This window comes from Hyla sarda, chromosome 4 (genome assembly GCF_029499605.1).
Source record: "Hyla sarda isolate aHylSar1 chromosome 4, aHylSar1.hap1, whole genome shotgun sequence".
Classification (NCBI taxonomy): domain Eukaryota; kingdom Metazoa; phylum Chordata; class Amphibia; order Anura; family Hylidae; genus Hyla; species Hyla sarda.
Genome location: NC_079192.1, coordinates 413,132,336 through 413,149,957, shown reverse-complemented (window position 1 = coordinate 413,149,957; position 17,622 = coordinate 413,132,336). Strand labels below are relative to the sequence as shown.

General features: G+C 44.2%; 2 protein-coding genes across 10 annotated transcripts in view; one reads left to right on the top strand and one right to left on the bottom strand.

The window, feature by feature from the left end:
* DGKI (diacylglycerol kinase iota) overlaps positions 1-17,622 on the top strand; it is a 311,383-nt gene that overhangs the window by 266,777 nt on the left and 26,984 nt on the right. For all 7 annotated transcript variants that reach the window (XM_056517740.1, XM_056517742.1, XM_056517741.1 and 4 more), the window contains one exon: positions 726-763. In XM_056517740.1, coding sequence (XP_056373715.1) covers positions 726-763 — 38 coding nt within the window. The remainder of the gene's footprint in view (positions 1-725; positions 764-17,622) is intronic.
* LOC130267672 (uncharacterized) overlaps positions 5,400-17,622 on the bottom strand; it is an 89,553-nt gene continuing 77,330 nt past the window's right edge. For all 3 annotated transcript variants that reach the window (XM_056517750.1, XM_056517751.1, XM_056517749.1), the window contains one exon: positions 5,400-6,896. In XM_056517750.1, coding sequence (XP_056373725.1) covers positions 5,575-6,849 — 1,275 coding nt within the window. In that variant the 5' untranslated portion in view covers positions 6,850-6,896 and the 3' untranslated portion in view covers positions 5,400-5,574. The remainder of the gene's footprint in view (positions 6,897-17,622) is intronic.

The window sequence follows — 17,622 nt, the reverse complement described above, 5'->3', positions numbered from 1 at the left end:
CCGGACTAGAAAAACATGGCCGCTGTCTTCTTAAAACAGCGCCATGCCCATCCACAGGTTACGTTGTGCATCGAAGCTCAACTTCTTTAAAGGGGTACTCCACTTCTACACATCTTATCCTCTATCCAAAAGGATGGGGGATAAGATGTCCGATCACGGGGGTCCCGCTGCTGGGGCCCCCCTCGATCTCCCACAGCAATGGTTCCTGCGGCAGTGGTCGTGACGTCACGCCACCCCCCCCTCTATTCATGTCTATGGGAGGGGCGTGTTGGACGACACGCCCCCTCCCATAGACATGAATAGAGGGGGTGTGGCGTGACATCACGACCACTGCCGCAGGAACCACTTATTCGGCTCGGCTGAACTCGGCTGCACTTATTCGACTCTGCTGCACCAGCTCTACCACGCTGCTATACGCACGCATGAGTATTCCGAACTGTGGCATGAAGTCACGAGGTGGCGTGGCTGTGACCTCACAATCACGGCCTCCGTATCCGAGCGTTCTGAAGAAAATGTTTAGGATGCTGGAGCACCGGAGTACCCCTTTAAAGTGCACTGAGCTGCAGTACCATATGCAACCTGAGTACATGGGGGGGGGGGGGCGCTGTTTTTAGAAGAAAGCAGCCACATGGACAAGTGTGGCGCTATTTCTCAGGAGGATATTAGTAATGAAGCTGTGTAGGATAGAATTCTGTAATAATCCCCCTGTTTTTTTTGTTTTTCAGCTCTGGTACACGCAGTGCTTGATGGGGACCTTGACAAGGTAAGGCTGTATTCCTTTTGTTGTAGGACACTTGCCTCTGCATAGGCAATCTTTAAAGGGGTACTCCACTGCCCGGGCGTTCGGAAAATTAGTTCTGAACACTGGGTGCCGGCTGTGGGGATTGTGATGTCACTGACACGTCCCCTCAATGCAAGTCTATGGGAGGAGGCGTGGTGGATGCCACACCCCCTCCCGTAGGCTTGTATTGAGGGGCGTGGCCTGACATTACCAGGGGGCGTGGCAATGATGTCACAACCCCCGCAACGAGTGCTTGGAACCAAATGTTCTGAACGCTGGGGTGGTGGAGTACCCCTTTAAAGGAAGCCATTGAGGTGCTGGTGCTGCACCGTCATAGCATTACTGGTGGACCAACACAGATCCGGCTGCTCGAATCCCCAGTGATAGTGTCCATGAAGTGGCAGTGATGTAATTAAAGTGCTACTCCACTGCTCAGCGTTTGGAACAAACTGTTCTGAACGCTGGAGCCGGCGCCAGGAGCTTGTGACGATATAGCCCCGCCCCCTCATGACGTCACACCCTTCCCCCTCAATGCAATTCTATTCCCATAGACTTGCATTGAGGGGACGGAGCGTGATGTCATGAGGGGGCAGGGCTATGTCGTCACAAGCTACGTCATGAGCTCTCGGCGCCGGCTCCAGTGTTTGCTACAGTTTGTTCCAAATGCTGAGCAGCGGAGTACCCCTTTAAAGCTTCCAAAGGTAGCCATTAAATAAGAAGGCACTTTTTTGTCATTGGACCCCTATGGACACATTAATCATGTCACGATTTTTTTAGAAACACAGAGCGGATTTCATACAAAAACAGCGCATCTCTGTCACCAGGTTGTGTGTGGTATTACAACTTGGCTTCATTCCCTTCAATGGAACTAAACTCTAATACCATTCACAACCTGGGGACAGATGTGGCGCTGTTTATGGAAGAAATCAGTTCTGTTTTTTTTTATCCTGGATAACCCCTTAAACGCGGGGCAAAAACATGTAAACAACCCCTAATACATTGTACTCCCAGTCTTAAGCACCTTTCACCTGCAACTGACCAATTTAATAGCGTGGAAATGTCAAGTAACTGGTAATATAAGAGAAAGTTACTGTATATATCTCTTAGTGGGACAGTAATGGGGTCTACAAAAACTGAAGCATCAATGTAGTCCCCACTACGGTCCCTCATACAATTATATTATGTACTAGTTGTTGGATTGGTTTGGTTAGGCCCATAGATCAGCTGCCTTTAGACTGTGTAGAGCAAATTCTTCAGTATATTCAAAAGTGATCAATTGGTAAAGAAAACCACACAACTACGAGGCCAGAAAGCTCGAAAGAGGTTTATTGAACAATTCAGATAAATTGTAGCAAAACAATGCATATAATATGAGCTGTTGGGATTATATGACAGGCAAAGCTTATCTATGGGTCTACAAATATGACATTGAAGGTACAAGCGTTATAGCAGCAGTAATATATGGGGAGAGAGGTGGGTCATGTTTTGTATGAAATACACAGTGTAACTAGATATCTACATCTGTAATACAGAATTTTCAATACTTCATCTTGGGTTGGAGGGTAACCTATCCTACATGCATAACATTTCAATATAACTTTGTGGTCCATCAATTTGGCGGCCATTTTGCTTGCCATATTATGTAATGTAATTGCACTATGAAGGGCTAAAAGTTGTGTTTTTCACTGAGGTAAAAGGACATGAAGTCCAAAAATATTCCTACCCCAATGATCTTTACTGTACACCAAATATTTCCATATGTAACGACATCCATCATGGGCAATAGAAGCCACTATAAGCTGCTTATGAGGGCATAACTATAGGTACAGAAGTTGCCTATATGAGAAGACCAGTGATGGACATATTAGTTGGGGGTGAGGTTACAGATTGCACAGTCATTGATTTATTTAAGCTAGCCATACATGTAAGGTTATTTGGCCAATGGTTACCTCTCCCAGTCTCCCCATATACCTGCATGTTCTATTTAGCTGAGCGCACATGTGTTCTGAATGGGGAGAGGAAGTAAAGTCGCTGCTAGATTCTTCTGGCACTGGTTTATTGATTTAAAGGGGTACTCTGCTGCTCAGCATTTGGAACGACCGCCGAGAGCTCGTGACAGTTTGTTCCAAACACTGAGCAGCGGAGTGAACCTTAAATACAAAAGGGTTGGGCATTCTCTTTAATGGGCTGACGGTTAAGTGGTCTTCATACACAGTAGACTGTTGGCTGCTCCCCCCTGTAACGCCAATGTCTGACTTCTCTGGCAGCGACTTATCTACCAAACAACAAAAGGATTGGTGGTTGATATCCAGCATCCCCGATCTCCTTTTCCCCCTGACATCCTGTTTTGTCAGTGGACGGGTAAGTGGCCTTCATACACATAAGACATTGGCAGGTCCCGCCGATGACGCCAATGTCTGACTTATCTTTCTCTGACAGCGACTTATCTGCCCAAGAACAAAAGGATTAGCTCTTGGAACCCAACATGCCGATCCTTCTCTCACAAAATCTATCAGCGGGTGGGGTGGGGGGCGGGAGCAGAGTTGGGAAGTCTGCCCGGAATGACAAACATGACAGTTGTCACCCCCCGCCCTCTCTCTGTAGTATGTATCATAAAATGTAACGATCACTTTGCTATTATTGTATCAGAAAATATTCTTTACAATTCAGCCCTCTAAGTTCTTGTCTGCAGAGACCAATGTAGAGAAGTTTTTTTATTTATTTTTTTATTTTATTTTTTGTTTTTAGCCAAAAGGAAAATCAGTAAAAAAGCTCCATTGTACTGGCAGCCGGTGAGCAGGAGCAGATTGATTCTGGGAGCTGAGCCAACAATGTGAGGAAAGATGATAAGATATTGTAAGATTTATTAGAAACGCAGGAATCCCTGTAACAATTATTGTGAAAAGGAAAAGATTACACAGGGAAGATCAAAAGGACAAAATGCTTCATCGTTTTTTGGCAGTGGAATCATTTTGTCTGTCTCTAATATTCCCCCTAGTCGGTCATTATTGCCGGCAAATGGCTCAGGGATCGGCAGACTCCACGACACAGAAGAGTCTGTCGACTTTAAAGCATACCCTTCCGATCCAACAAAAAAAAACATTTTTTTAAATACAGTGACCCCTCGACCTACGATGACCCCGAAATAACGATCATTTCAACATACGATGGCCTCTCAGAGGCAGCATCAACATACGATGCTTTTGTATGTCGGGGCCTCTGTGATATTCATATACTCTAATATTCACTTTAGACATGTCAGAAGATGATATCAATGGAGGGTGATGAGCCCCAATGGTTCCCAAAAACGAGGGTTAATGCAAAATGCTGTAGAGTGCCCAATCCCCTTCCACTGAGATTTGAGACTCTCACGATACAGCTCGAAACAACCAAGTGAACACTTAAATTTTCGAGATGATGAAAACCTGAGATAGTTTTAGGACAGTGGTCTCAAACTGGTGGTCCACTAGTTATTGCAAAACTTCAACTCCCAGCATGCCTGGACAGCCGTTGGCTGTCCGGGCATGCTGGGAGTTGAAGTTTTGCAGCATCCAGAGGGTCACAGTTTGAGACCACTGTCTTAGGAGATGCTTACCACACTTCCTTTAGAGGGGCACTCCACAGGAAAACTTTATTTTTTTTTTTTTTATAAATCAACTGGCGCCAGAAAGTTAAACAGATTTGTAAATGACTTCTATTTAGAAATCTTAATCCTTTCAGTACTTATCAGCTGCTGTATGCTCCACAGGAAGTTCTTTTTTTTTTGTGCTCTCTGCGGACACCACTGTCCATTTTAGGAACTGTCCAGAGTAGGAGCAAATCCCCATAGAAAACCTCTCCTGCTCTGGACAGTTCCTGACATGCACAGAGGTGTCAGCAGAGAGCACTGTGGTCAGACAGAAAGGAAATTCCAAAAAGAAAAGAACTTCCTCTGTAGCATACAGCAGCTGATAAGTACTGGAAGGATTAAGATTTTCAAATAGAAGTCATTTACAAATCTGTTTGACTTTCTGGCACCAGTTGATTTAAAAATTTTTTTTCCAGTGGAGTACCCCTTTAAAGGAAGTGTGGTAAGCATCTCCTAAGACCGTGGTCTCAAACTGTGGCCCCCTGGATGTTGCAAAACTTCAACTCCCAGCATACCCGGACAGCTATGCTAAACTTCAACTCCCAGCATACCCGGAGACCACTGTCCTAAGACTATCTCAGGTTTTCATCATCTCGAAAATTTAAGTGTTCACTTGGTTGTTTCAAGTTATAAAGGGGTACTACACTGGAAAACATTTTTTTTTAATCAACTGGTGCCAGAAAGTTAAACAGATTTGTAAATGACTTCTATTTAGAAATCTTAATCCTTCCAGTACTTATCAGCTGCTGTATGCTCCACAGGAAGTTCTTTTCTTTTTGAATTTCCTTTCTGTCTGTCCACAGTGCTCTCTGCTGACACCTCTGTCCATGTCAGGAACTGTCCAGAGCTGGAGCAAATCCCTATAGCAAACCTATCCTGCTCTGGACAGTTCCTGACATGGACAGAGGTGTCAGCAGAGAGCACTGTGGTCAGACTAGGAAGAACGACACAACTTCCTGTGGAGCATGCAGCAGCTGATAAGTACTGGAAGGAATAAGATTTTTTTTAATAGAAGTAATTTACTAATCTGTTTAACTTTCTGGCACCAGTTGATTTAATTCGGGAACTGGTGGAGGTCCTGACTCAATGTTCCCCACCATTGTCTTCTCCGGACATGTCTAAATATTAAACAATCAGAATTAACAAGCTGCATAGTTTTTGGTTATTAATAGGGCTGGGTTACCGTTGCGGTTTCATACTCTATCCGAGTTATCTTGGCTCCCGTTTCGAGATCCCGGTGTCTGCTCAGAGTCGTTAGAAGGTGAGAGTAACTGGCCTCATCGATTTCTTCAAAATCAACAGGACAACTCATTAACATCTTCCATATCTTCATGCGTGAAGGAAATCCCGGACCGGCTTTCCGTTCCATCATTCTCTTCTTTTCAGATTCCGACAAGGAATACTCTTCGTCACGCACGGCGCTTTCGATGTCCTCGTAGTCCTCGTCGCGCAGTTGTTCACCCACTTGGTACAAATGAGGAAGCAGGCCTCTACAGATGGCGTGTTTGTAGGGGACATCCTCCTTAGATACATGGACTGGGTACTTTGCAACGCGGTATATCATCCACATGCGATGAAAATATTGCAACACCGTGTCGTCCTCCCTCATCTTTTCTCTGTACAGCAAGTTTTTCAGGTCAGGAATGAACGTTTGAGCTATGAATCTGTACCTATCGATCCATTCCATTTCAAGTGTTTTCTTTACCATGGTAGGTAGTGATGCGAAGCTGCTCGGATCCATACACCTGAGTAGGATCTTCTCAAAATCTTTCAAATTCCAATTCCAAGTCTTGAATTCCTCCTCACAGCTACACAACCAGTCAAAAACATTCCAGCTACCGACCTGTCCAAGCCTATCGACGACATCCCTAAGAGTATCTTGACTTTCGAGAGACGAAAGTTCTTCTTCCAGTTCTTCACTCTTGGCCTTGACCTGCTGAAGTTCTTCTTCCAGTTCTTCACTCTTGGCCTTGACCTGCTGAAGTTCTCTTTCCTTCTGCAATTTCAGCCTCTCCAGATTGTTCCTATGAAGACGGTCATTTTCAGCCATCCTCTGCTTTTCGACGTCCAGTTGATATTGAAGCTTCTCACATCTTTGACTCCAGATGGAATTCTGGTTGCTCAACGTTGCGTTCTCGTCTGTTTTCCTTTGCAGGTCTACTTTAGCTTCTTCTAATTTATCTCTGGTCAGCTTTCCTATGGTATACAGTTCGTCAAAAAAAGCTGAATTCTGTCTTTCAGATTTCGGTAGCCTTTCTTTTGAAGAGAGAAAGTCTTCCCAGGATTTACACAGATTCTCCCATGGGTTCCACTCTTTGTAGTCCAAAATATTGTTTCCGAATTTTATAAAATTTACCGTCTCGTTCCAGGATCTACACATCTTGTTCCAAGAAGGATGTCTTTCTTTCTTCCAGGGTAAAAAACTTTGTAGAGTTTCCATAATGGTGAAGTTGTGATGTTGTTGTGACTTGGAAGATTTGATTTTTTCTAAGAAGGGATGAAATAAAAAAAATAACAATAAAAAAACAACAAAAATACACACTACATGTAAACTGACATCTATTCACGTGACCACGGCCCATAGAGTAAGGTTGGGGTCACATGTAGTATTTCAGTCAGTATATTTTTTTTTTCTAGCCAAAACAAGGAGCAGAACTGACATTGAGAAAAAAATCATAGAAATATTTGCACCTTTTTGTGTGTTTTGGACCCTTTGGATAGAGGATAAGATGTATAAAGTCAGAATACCCCTTTAACAGTTCACATGTCGTTTTTTATCTTTACGGTAATTTTTTTTCTTTTTCTTTTAAAGGGGTACTCCGGGGGAAAACTTTTTATTTTTAAATCAACTGGTGCCAGAAAGTTAAAACAGATTTGTAAATTGCTTCTATTAAAAAAAATCTTAATCCTTCCAGTACTTATTAGCTGCTGAATACTACAGAGGAAATTATTTTCTTTTTGGAACACAGAGCTCTCTGCTAACATCGTGACCACAGTGCTCTCTGCTGACATCTCTGTCCATTTTAAGAACTGTCCAGAGTAGGAGAAGATCCCTATAGCAAACATTTGCTGCTCTGAACAGTTCCTAAAATGGACAGAGATGTCAGCAGAGAGCACTGTGCTCGTGATGTCAGCAGAGAGCTCTGTGTTCCAAAAAGAAAAGCTTTTCCTCTTAATCCTTCCAGTACTTATTAGCTGCTGAATATTACATTCAGCAGCTAATAAGTACTAGAAGGATTAAGATTTTTTTAATAGAAGTAATTTACAAATCTGTTTAACTTTCTGGCACCAGTTGATTTAAAAAAGAAAAAAAAGCCAATAAGTTTTGACATTTTTGGTGCATTTTTATTTATTTATTTTGTCCATTTAAACCCTTAAAGGGGTACTCCGCCCCTAGACATCTTATCCCCTATCCAAAGGATGGGGGATAAGATGTCAGATCGCCGCGGTCCCGCTGTAATTACTACACAGAGTGAGTTCGCTCTGCACGTAATGACGGGCAATACAGGGGCCGGAGCAGCGTTACGTAATGGCTCCACCCCTCGTGATGTCACGGCCCGCCCCTTTCAATACAAGTCTATGGGAGGGGGCGTGGCAGTCGTCACGCCCCCTGCCATAGACTTGCATTAAGTGGACGGGCCGTGATGTCACAAGGGGCGGAGCCATGACGTAACGCTGCTCCGGCCCCTGTATCGCCCGTCATTACGTGCAAAGCGAACTCGCTCTGTGCTGTAATGATAGCGCGGTGCCGCAGCGGGGATCCGGGGGCTCCCCAGCAGTGGGACCGCGGCGATCTGACATCTTATCTTTCCTTTGGATAGGGGATAAGATATCTAGGGGCGGAGTACCCCTTTAAAAACGCTAGAAAATTGCAAGCAAAGACCTGTTTTTTAAATCAGGTCTCTGTTTGCAAGTTTTAAGGAGGGGTACTCCCATGGAAACCTTTTTTTTCTTTTTTTTTTAAATCAACTGGTGCCAGACAGTTAAACAGATTTGTGAATCACTTTTATTAAAAAATCTTAATCCTTCCAGTACTTTTTAGGGGCTGTATACTAAAGAGAAATCCAAAAAAGAAATGCATTTCCGCTGATGTCATGAACACAGTGCTCTCTGCTGACCTCTGCTGTCCATTTTAGGAACTGTCCAGAGCAGCATATGTTTGCTATGGGGATTTTCTCCTGCTCTGGACAGTTCTAAAAATGGACAGCAGAGGTCAGCAGAAAGCACTGTGGTCGTGACATAAGAGATATCCAAAAAGAAAAACATTTCCTCTGTAGTATACAGCCCCTAAAAAGTACTGGAAAGATTAAGATTTTTTTTATAGAAGTCATTTACAAATCTGTTTAACTTTCTGGCACCGGTTGATCTAAAAAAAAAAAAATTTTGTTTTCCATTGGAGTACCCCTTTAAAAACAGCCATATTATGTATATTATTTTTAATATACGTGGATACATGCCTTTATAGTGGAACTCCACCACTACACATGTTATCCCCTTTCCAAAGGATAGGGGATAACATGTCTGAACGCGAGAGGGCCGGTTGCTAGGACCCTTGTCGATCTGGGGGCTGAACGCGGGAGGGCCGGTTGCTAGGACCCTTGTCGATCTGGGGGCTGAACGCGGGAGGGCCGGTTGCTAGGACCCTTGTCGATCTGGGGGCTGAACGCAGGAGGGCCGGTTGTTAGGACCCTTGTCGATCTGGGGGCTGAACGCAGGAGGGCCGGTTGTTAGGACCCTTGTCGATCTGGGGGCTGAACGCGGGAGGGCCGGTTGCTAGGACCCTTGTCGATCTGGGGGCTGAACGCGGGAGGGCCGGTTGCTAGGACCCTTGTCGATCTGGGGGCTGGCACTGCGGCTTACGAAGACGGAAGCCTGGGGCTTCCATGTTTCTGACGTCACACCACACCCCCTCCATTCATGTCTATGGGAGGGGGCGTGGCGCCCCCTCCCATAGACATGAATGGAGGGGGCGTGGCTTGAAGGCCTATTCTTATATCCGCTTGGAGAAATTCCAGGTAGATATTTCCGCATGCAGCAGCGGCCGCTAATATAAATCGGTGCTAGGCCCACATGGACATGCGCCATCTCCATTGACGGCAGAGCATTTCCGAAAGGATTCAGTCGAGTCCGGAATTTAAATTTCCGTAGCCGCATTTAACGCCGTGGAAATTCCATAAATGTGCATGGTGCAGCAGAATCCCGTTGAAAAAATATTTTTCCGCTCAGAATTTCCATAGTGTGAATTGGGCATCAAAATGCCCCAAAAAAAGGCCTGAAAAAAAAAAAAAAGCACAGGATGCAGTTTTATACATTTGATGGCTGGTTTAGTGTAGTTATTACTTAATACCTTACTAGATGGTCTACAAAGCCCCGATAAAGGTTACTAATAAAACATAATACTAATAAAAACAACTGCTACAGAGGGTTCCGATAGCACAAAGGTTACTGATAAGGATTGCTAAGAACAACACCTGCTGTCAATGGAAAGAGTTACATCAAAAAGTAATCTAACTTTATAAAAAGATAAAGATCAAAGTACAATACAATAACCAGTTAGCCAAGTTTATACAGTAACTTCAGTTTGATCACAGAACTCTTTTATCCGCTAATGGCACCATTTACCCATTTAGATGCCGCGATCAATGGCGATTACAGCATCTAAAGGGTGAAATGAAGATGAATGTGGCCTCAAGGCACTTATCTAGCCCGTGGCAGCACGATGAATCGATGAATTAATATGGCGGCCGGAGGTCTCCTCCTTACCTCCAGGCCAATTGCCCTTCTTCTCATACAGTCTGCCTCGGGCAGACAGTACTAGCAGAGCGCTGATATCACTGATCTAATGCATAGCAATGTTCAACAAAAGCGATTGAATGATTGCTCTCCTAAAAAGTGAAAAATAAATAATAAAAAGATGACTTAAAAAAAATATACAAACAAGCCCCTCCCCTAATAAAAATGTAAATGCCCCCCCCCCTTTATATTTAAAGGGGTACTCCGGTGAAAACCTTTTTTCTTTTAAATCAACTGGTGGCAGAAAGTTAAACATATTTGTAAATTACTTCTATTAAAAAATCTTAATCCTTCCTATTAGCTGCTGAATACTACAGAGGAAATTCTTTTCTTTTTGGAATGCTCTCTGATGACATCACGAGCACAGTTCTCTCTGCTGATGTTATTATAATAATAATAACGCTTTATTTATTGTTGTCCTTAGTGGGATTTGAATCCAAGTCTGGCAGCAGTGCTAACCACTGAGCCACCATGCTGCCCTTAGCATACATCTGCTATGCACGGTTGCTTAAATGGACAGAGATGTCAGCAGAGAGCACTGTGCTCGTGATGTCATCAGTGTTCCAAAAAGAAAGGAATTTCCTCTGTAGCATTCAGCAGCTAATAAGTACTGGAAGGATTAAGATTTTTTAATAGAAGTAATTTACAAATATGTGTAACTTTCTGCCACCAGTTGATTTAAAAGAAAAAAGGTTTTCACCGGAGAACCCCTTTAACAAACAAAAAAAACTAATCTGGTATTGCCGGGCAGAATTTTCACACTATTAAAACATAATGTTTATGGTCCAGTACAGTGAATTGTTTTTACATGTTAAAAAATAAAAATAATTAAAAAATGTTGGTCAATTCATATATCAGGAAAAAAAATGTATAAAAAATTATAAAAAAAATTTCCAGCTTAACAAAAATCGCACCGATAAAAAAAACTACAGATCACGACGAAAGAAATAATCCCTCATACAGCCCCGTTTTTGGAAAAATAAAAGTTATAGTGGTCTAAATAGGGCAATTTTAAAGGGGTACTCAGCTGCTCCAGCGTTCGGAACATTTTATTCGGAACGCTTGGAGTGGGTGTCGTGATGTCATGGCCACACCCCTCGTGATGTCACCACACCCCCTCAATGCAAGTCTATGGGAGGGGGCGTGACGCCCATAGACTTGCATTGAGGGGGCGTGGCGTGACATCACAAGGGGTGTGGCCATGACATTATGACCCCCGCCTCCCGCACCCAGCATTCTAAATGAATGCCGGGTGCTGCACAGAGATTAGATTTCATATCCCCTATACTTTGGATAGGGGATAAGATGTCTAGGGGCGGAGTACCCCTTTAAAGGGGTACGCCACTGCTCAGCGTTTGGAGCAAACTGTTCCGAACACTGGAGCCGGCCCTGGGAGCTTGTGACATCATAGCCCCGCCCCCGCATGATGTCACACCCCACCCCCTCAATGCAAGTCTATGGGGGGGGGGGGCGTGACTGCCGTCACGCCCCCTCCCATAGACTTGCATTGAGGGGGTGGGTGGGGTGTGATGTCATGAGGGGGCGGGGCTATGCCATCACAAGCTCTCGGCGCCGACTCCAGCGTTCGAAACAGTTTGTTCCAAACGCCAAGCAGCGGAGTACCCCTTTAAGCATACAATTCTTTTTTTATTTCTTTTTCTAAGTAGTAAAATAAAACAAATCCTATACAAAGCGGATATCATTAAAATGGTATGGACCCGGAATAAAGAGAACGAGTCATTTTACTATTAAAGGGGTATTCCAGGAAAAAACTATTTTTTTTATATCTATCAACTGGCTCCAGAAAGTTAAACAGATTTGTAAATTACTTCTATTAAAAAATCTTAATCCTTTCAGTACTTATGAGCTTCTAAAGTTAAGGTTGTTCTTTTCTGTCTAAGTCCTCTCTGATGACACCTGTCTCGGGAACCGCCCAGTTTAGAAGAGGTTTGCTATGGGGATTTGCTTCTAAACTGGGCGGTTCCCGAGACAGGTGTCATCAGAGAGCACTTAGACAGAAAAGAACAACTTTAACTTCAGAAGCTCATAAGTACTGAAAGGATTAAGATTTTTTAATAGAAATAATTTACAAATCTGTTTAACTTTCTGGAGCCAGTTGATATATAAATAAAAGTTTTTTCCTGGATAACCCCTTTAAGTGTGCTAGAAAGGAAACCTCCCAAATATTCCAAAATTGTGTTTTAATTTTTTTATTTTTTATTTTTTTCATAGAATGAAATTATTTCCACAAATAATACTTTTTCTTTGTTGCGCCGTAAAATAAAAGTTGCAACTACAAAGTAGAATTGGTTTCGCAAAAAACAAGCTCTGGTTCTGTGGGTGTCAAAATAAAAGCGTTACAAGCCGAGGAGGAAAAAAAAAAAAAAAAAAAAAGGTCAAACGCATAAAAAAGAAAATTGTCTGTGTCCACAATGACCAAAGCCGCTGTGTCCTTACAGGGTTAAATATATCCATCCTCTTCAAACAGAGATGTTTGTTCAGCAGGGTTATCAGTCGGGCTATGGTCGGTGAAGATAACCGCTCTGACAGTAAACACTGTTTAGCTGACATAAGGATAACGCAGCGATGGCGGTTACGTGAACAGCGCCCCTCCCTCTTGGGTAGGATCTTTGTCCATAGGCCAATTTCTCTCTTATAGAATCCTTTAAAGGGGTACTCCGGTGAAAATCTTTTTTCTTTTAAATCAACTGGTGGCAGAAAGTTAAAAATATTTGTAAATTACTTCTATTAAAAAATCTTAATCCTTCCAGTACTTATTAGCTGCTGAATGCCACAGAGGAAATTCCTTTCTTTTTGGAACACTGATGACATCACGAGCACAGTGCTCTCTGCTGACATCTCTGTCCATTTTAGCAACCATGCATAGCAGATGTATGCTAAGGGCAGCATGGTGGCTCAGTGGTTAGCACTGCTGCCTTGCAGTGCTGGTGACTTGGGTTCAAATCCCACTAAGGACAACAATAAATAAAGCGTTATTATTATTATAATAATGTCAGCAGAGAGAACTGTGTTCGTGATGTCGTCAGAGAGCATTCCAAAAAGAAAAGAATTTCCTCTGTAGTATTAAGCAGCTAATAAGTACAGGAAGGATTAAGATTTTTTAAAAGAAGTAATTTACAAATATGTTTAACTTTCTGCCACCAGTTGATTTAAAAGAAAAAGAAAAAACTATTTTCTTTAGGGATTTTATATATATATATATATATATATATATATATATATATATATATATATCAACTGGCTCCAGAAAGTTAAACAGATTTGTAAATTACTTCTATTAAAAAATCTTAATCCTTTCAGTACTTATGAGCTGCTGAAGTTGAGTTGTTCTTTTCTGTCTAAGTTCTCTCTGATGACACCTGTCTCGGGAACTGTCCAGAGTAGGAGCGAATCCCCATAGCAAACCTCTTCTACTCTGTGCAGTTCCCGAGACAAGCAGAGATGTCAGCAGAGAGCACTGTTTCCAGACAGAAAAGGACAACTCAACTTCAGCAGGTGATAAATATGTGAAGGATTAAGATTTTTTTTAATAGAAGTAATTTACAAATCTGTTTAACTTTCTGGCACTGGTTGATTTAAAGGGGTTATCCAGGAAAAAAAACTTGTACTGGCAGCAACTCTTACCCCCGAGATCATCACAGTACCTGCAGGCTCTGTCCTCACATCAGGTCCTATCTCCGGGACATCACACGCTCTCCAGGCTCTGTCCTCACATCAGTCCTGTCTCTGGGACATCACACGCTCTCCAGGCTCTGTCCTCGCATCAGTCCTGTCTCTGGGACATCACACGCCCTCCAGGCTCTGTCCTCACATCAGTCCTGTCTCTGGGACATCACACGCTCTCTGAATCCCACACCCAGCTCTTCTTAGGGGGGTTTCCTGTAGGGGGAAGGGGCACTGCCAGCGTCTCCAAGGTGTCTGCCCCCAGACCTGAGGTGTCCAGCAGGAATAATTTGCATTCTTTTGGTCAGTATCCCCCCATCTTCCTGTGTCCATCCAGCCCCCACCCAGAACCTATGTGAACAGCAGGAGTAATTTGCATTCCTTTGGTCAGTATCCCCCCCATCTTCCTGTGTCCATCCAGCCCCCACCCAGACCCTATGTGAACAGCAGGAGTAATTTGCATTCCTTTGGTCAGTATCTCCCCATCTTCCTGTGTCCCTCCTGCCCCCACCCAGACCCTATGTGAACAGCAGGAGTAATTTGCATTCCTTTGGTCAGTACCCCCCCATCTTCCTGTGTCCATCCAGCCCCCACCCAGACCCTATGTGAACAGCAGGAGTAATTTGCATTCCTTTGGTCAGTATCTCCCCATCTTCCTGTGTCCATCCAGCCCCCACCCAGACCCTATGTGAACATCAGGAGTAATTTGAATTCCTTTGGTCAGTATCTCCCCATCTTCCTGTGTCCATCCAACCCCCACCCAGACCCTATGTGAACAGCAGGAGTATATTGCATTTCTTTGGTCAGTATCCCCCCATCTTCCTGTGTCCATTCAGCCCCCACCCAGACCCTATGTGAACAGCAGGAGTAATTTGCATTCCTTTGGTCAGTATCCCCCCCATCTTCCTGTGTCCATCCAGGCCCCACCCAGACCCTATGTGAACAGCAGGAGTAATTTGCATACCTTTGGTCAGTATCCCCCCATCTTCCTTTGTCCATCCAGCCCCCACCCAGAACCTATGTGAACAGCAGGAGTAATTTGCATTCCTTTGGTCAGTATCCCCCCATCTTCCTGTGTCCATCCAGCCCCCACCCAGACCCTATGTGAACAGCAGGAGTAATTTGCATTCCTTTGGTCAGTATCTCCCCATCTTCCTGTGTCCATCCAGCCCCCACCCAGACCCTATGTGAACATCAGGAGTAATTTGCATTCCTTTGGTCAGTATCTCCTCATCTTCCTGTGTCCATCCAACCCCCACCCAGACCCTATGTGAACAGCAGGAGTAATTTGCATTTCTTTGGTCAGTATCCCCCCATCTTCCTGTGTCCATTCAGCCCCCACCCAGACCCTATGTGAACAGCAGGAGTAATTTGCATTCCTTTGGTCAGTATCCCCCCCATCTTCCTGTGTCCATCCAGGCCCCACCCAGACCCTATGTGAACAGCAGGAGTAATTTGCATACCTTTGGTCAGTATCTCCCCATCTTCCTGTGTCCATCCAGCCCCCACCCAGAACCTATGTGAACAGCAGGAGTAATTTGCATTCCTTTGGTCAGTATCCCCCCATCTTCCTGTGTCCATCCAGCCCCCACCCAGACCCTATGTGAACAGCAGGAGTAATTTGCATTCCTTTGGTCAGTATCTCCCCATCTTCCTGTGTCCATCCAGCCCCCACCCAGGCCCTATGTGAACAGCAGGAGTAATTTGCATTCCTTTGGTCAGTATCTCCCCATCTTCCTGTGTCCATCCAGCCCCCACCCAGACCCTATGTGAACAGCAGGAGTAATTTGCATTCCTTTGCTCAGCATCTTCCTGTGTCCATCTTATGTCTAGACATATCAACCATGACAACAGATCCCCCTGCCCCTCCATAACACATAGAGAAATGACCTAAGTTACCTACAGAATACATCTGAAACTCAGGGAGAATTCTAAGGAATACTTTGATGCCAGTGCACCATCACACTTCTATTAAAAAATCTTAATCCTTCCAGTACTTATCAGCTGCTGTATACTACAGGGAAAGTTCTTTTCTTTTTGAATTTCTTTTCTGCCTGACAACAGTGCTCTCTGCTGACACCTCTGTCCATGTCAGGAACTGTCCAGAGCAGGAGTAAATCCCCATAGCAAACCTCTCCTGCTCTGGACACTTCCTGATATGGACAGAGGTGTCAGCAGAGAGCACTGTGGTCAGACTAGGAAGAACTACACAACTTCCTGTGGAGCATACAGCAGCTGATAAGTACTGGAAGGATTAAGAATCTGTTTAACTTTCTGGCACCAGTTGATTTAAAAAATAAATAAATAAATAAAAATTTCCACCGGAGTACCCCTTTAATATTTGCAGTATTTCTCTCCTTAATGATACCGCCGCAGGGCTGATCTCTTGTTTTATTCATCCACAGAGCCATATGAGGGCTTGTTTTCTGTGGGGCCAATTGTAGTGTGTAATGACGTCTTTCATTTAACCCCCTAGAGCAGTGTTTCCCAACCAAGGTGCCTCCAACTGTCGCAACACTACAACTCGCCGAAGGCTGTCCGGGCATGCTGGGAGTTGTAGTGTTGCGACAGTTGGAGGCACCCTGGTTGGGAAACAACTGCCCTAGAGGACACGGGATGTACATGTACGGCGCTGCTGCCTGGTCCTTAGCGCACAGCAATGTACATTTACGTTGCATTGTACATGGAGTCTGAAGCAACGCGCAGTGAGTGACGACTGTTCTCAGCAGCCACCACTCAAAGTAAATGACCTACATCACTGATCTCCATGATGTCCGTCACTAACCTCCTAGGGTGCATTCACACCATGTTTTGGGGATCCCCACCGTATCCCCGTTGGACTCGTTTCACACCCAATTCATTTGAATAAGCCGGATAGTGACTTTTTGGTCTCTGCTCATTTTTGAACCGTATCAGTTTGAAACCGTAGCAGACGATGGTTTTCAGTCCGGCAACAAAACCGGGTACGGTCCAAAAATGAGCAGAGACCGGAGTCACTAATCTGCTCCATCTGGATTATTCAAATGAATGGGGCGCACATCTGGTTGACGTATTCCCAAAACGTTGCGTGAATGAGCCCTTAAATGCCTGCATTCTAAGGGGTGTTCCGCCGAGACCTCCATGATCTCCGCTGCGGCTCCCCAGTCATCCAGTGCACAGAGCGAACTCCGCTCCGTGCTGGATGACTAATGACCACAGCCGCCACGCCCCCTCCATTCAGGTCTGTGGGAGGAGGCGTGACAGCTACGTATTAACTCCAAGCTTCCGTGTTTGGACATCGCCGCTTCCATCCCGGAGATCGCAGGTAGCCCCAGCGGTGGGACCCCCGCCATCAGACATCTTATCCCCTATCCTTTGGATAAGGGGTAAGATGTTTTCCAGTTTCTGACTCGGCAGACTCTACTAGCAGATCACCGATCAAACTGAGCAATGCTTAGTAAATGTGATACAGCAAAAAAAAAATTGTAGAAAAAAAAGTATATATTTAATTATTTCGTTAATAACAATAAACATTAATGAAGCTTTAAATAATCCACATAAAAAAAACCCAAACAAAACAAAAAAGAAACATTACACTTAAAGGACATCTGCAGCAAAAAACAACTTATCCCCTATCCACAGGATAGGTGAGAAAAGTGTTTGATCGCGGGGGGGTCCCAGTGATCTCCCAAACGGGGCCCCACATTGCCACTCCATGCCCCCACCCCATACAGTTCTATGGGAGAGCCTCGTGCCT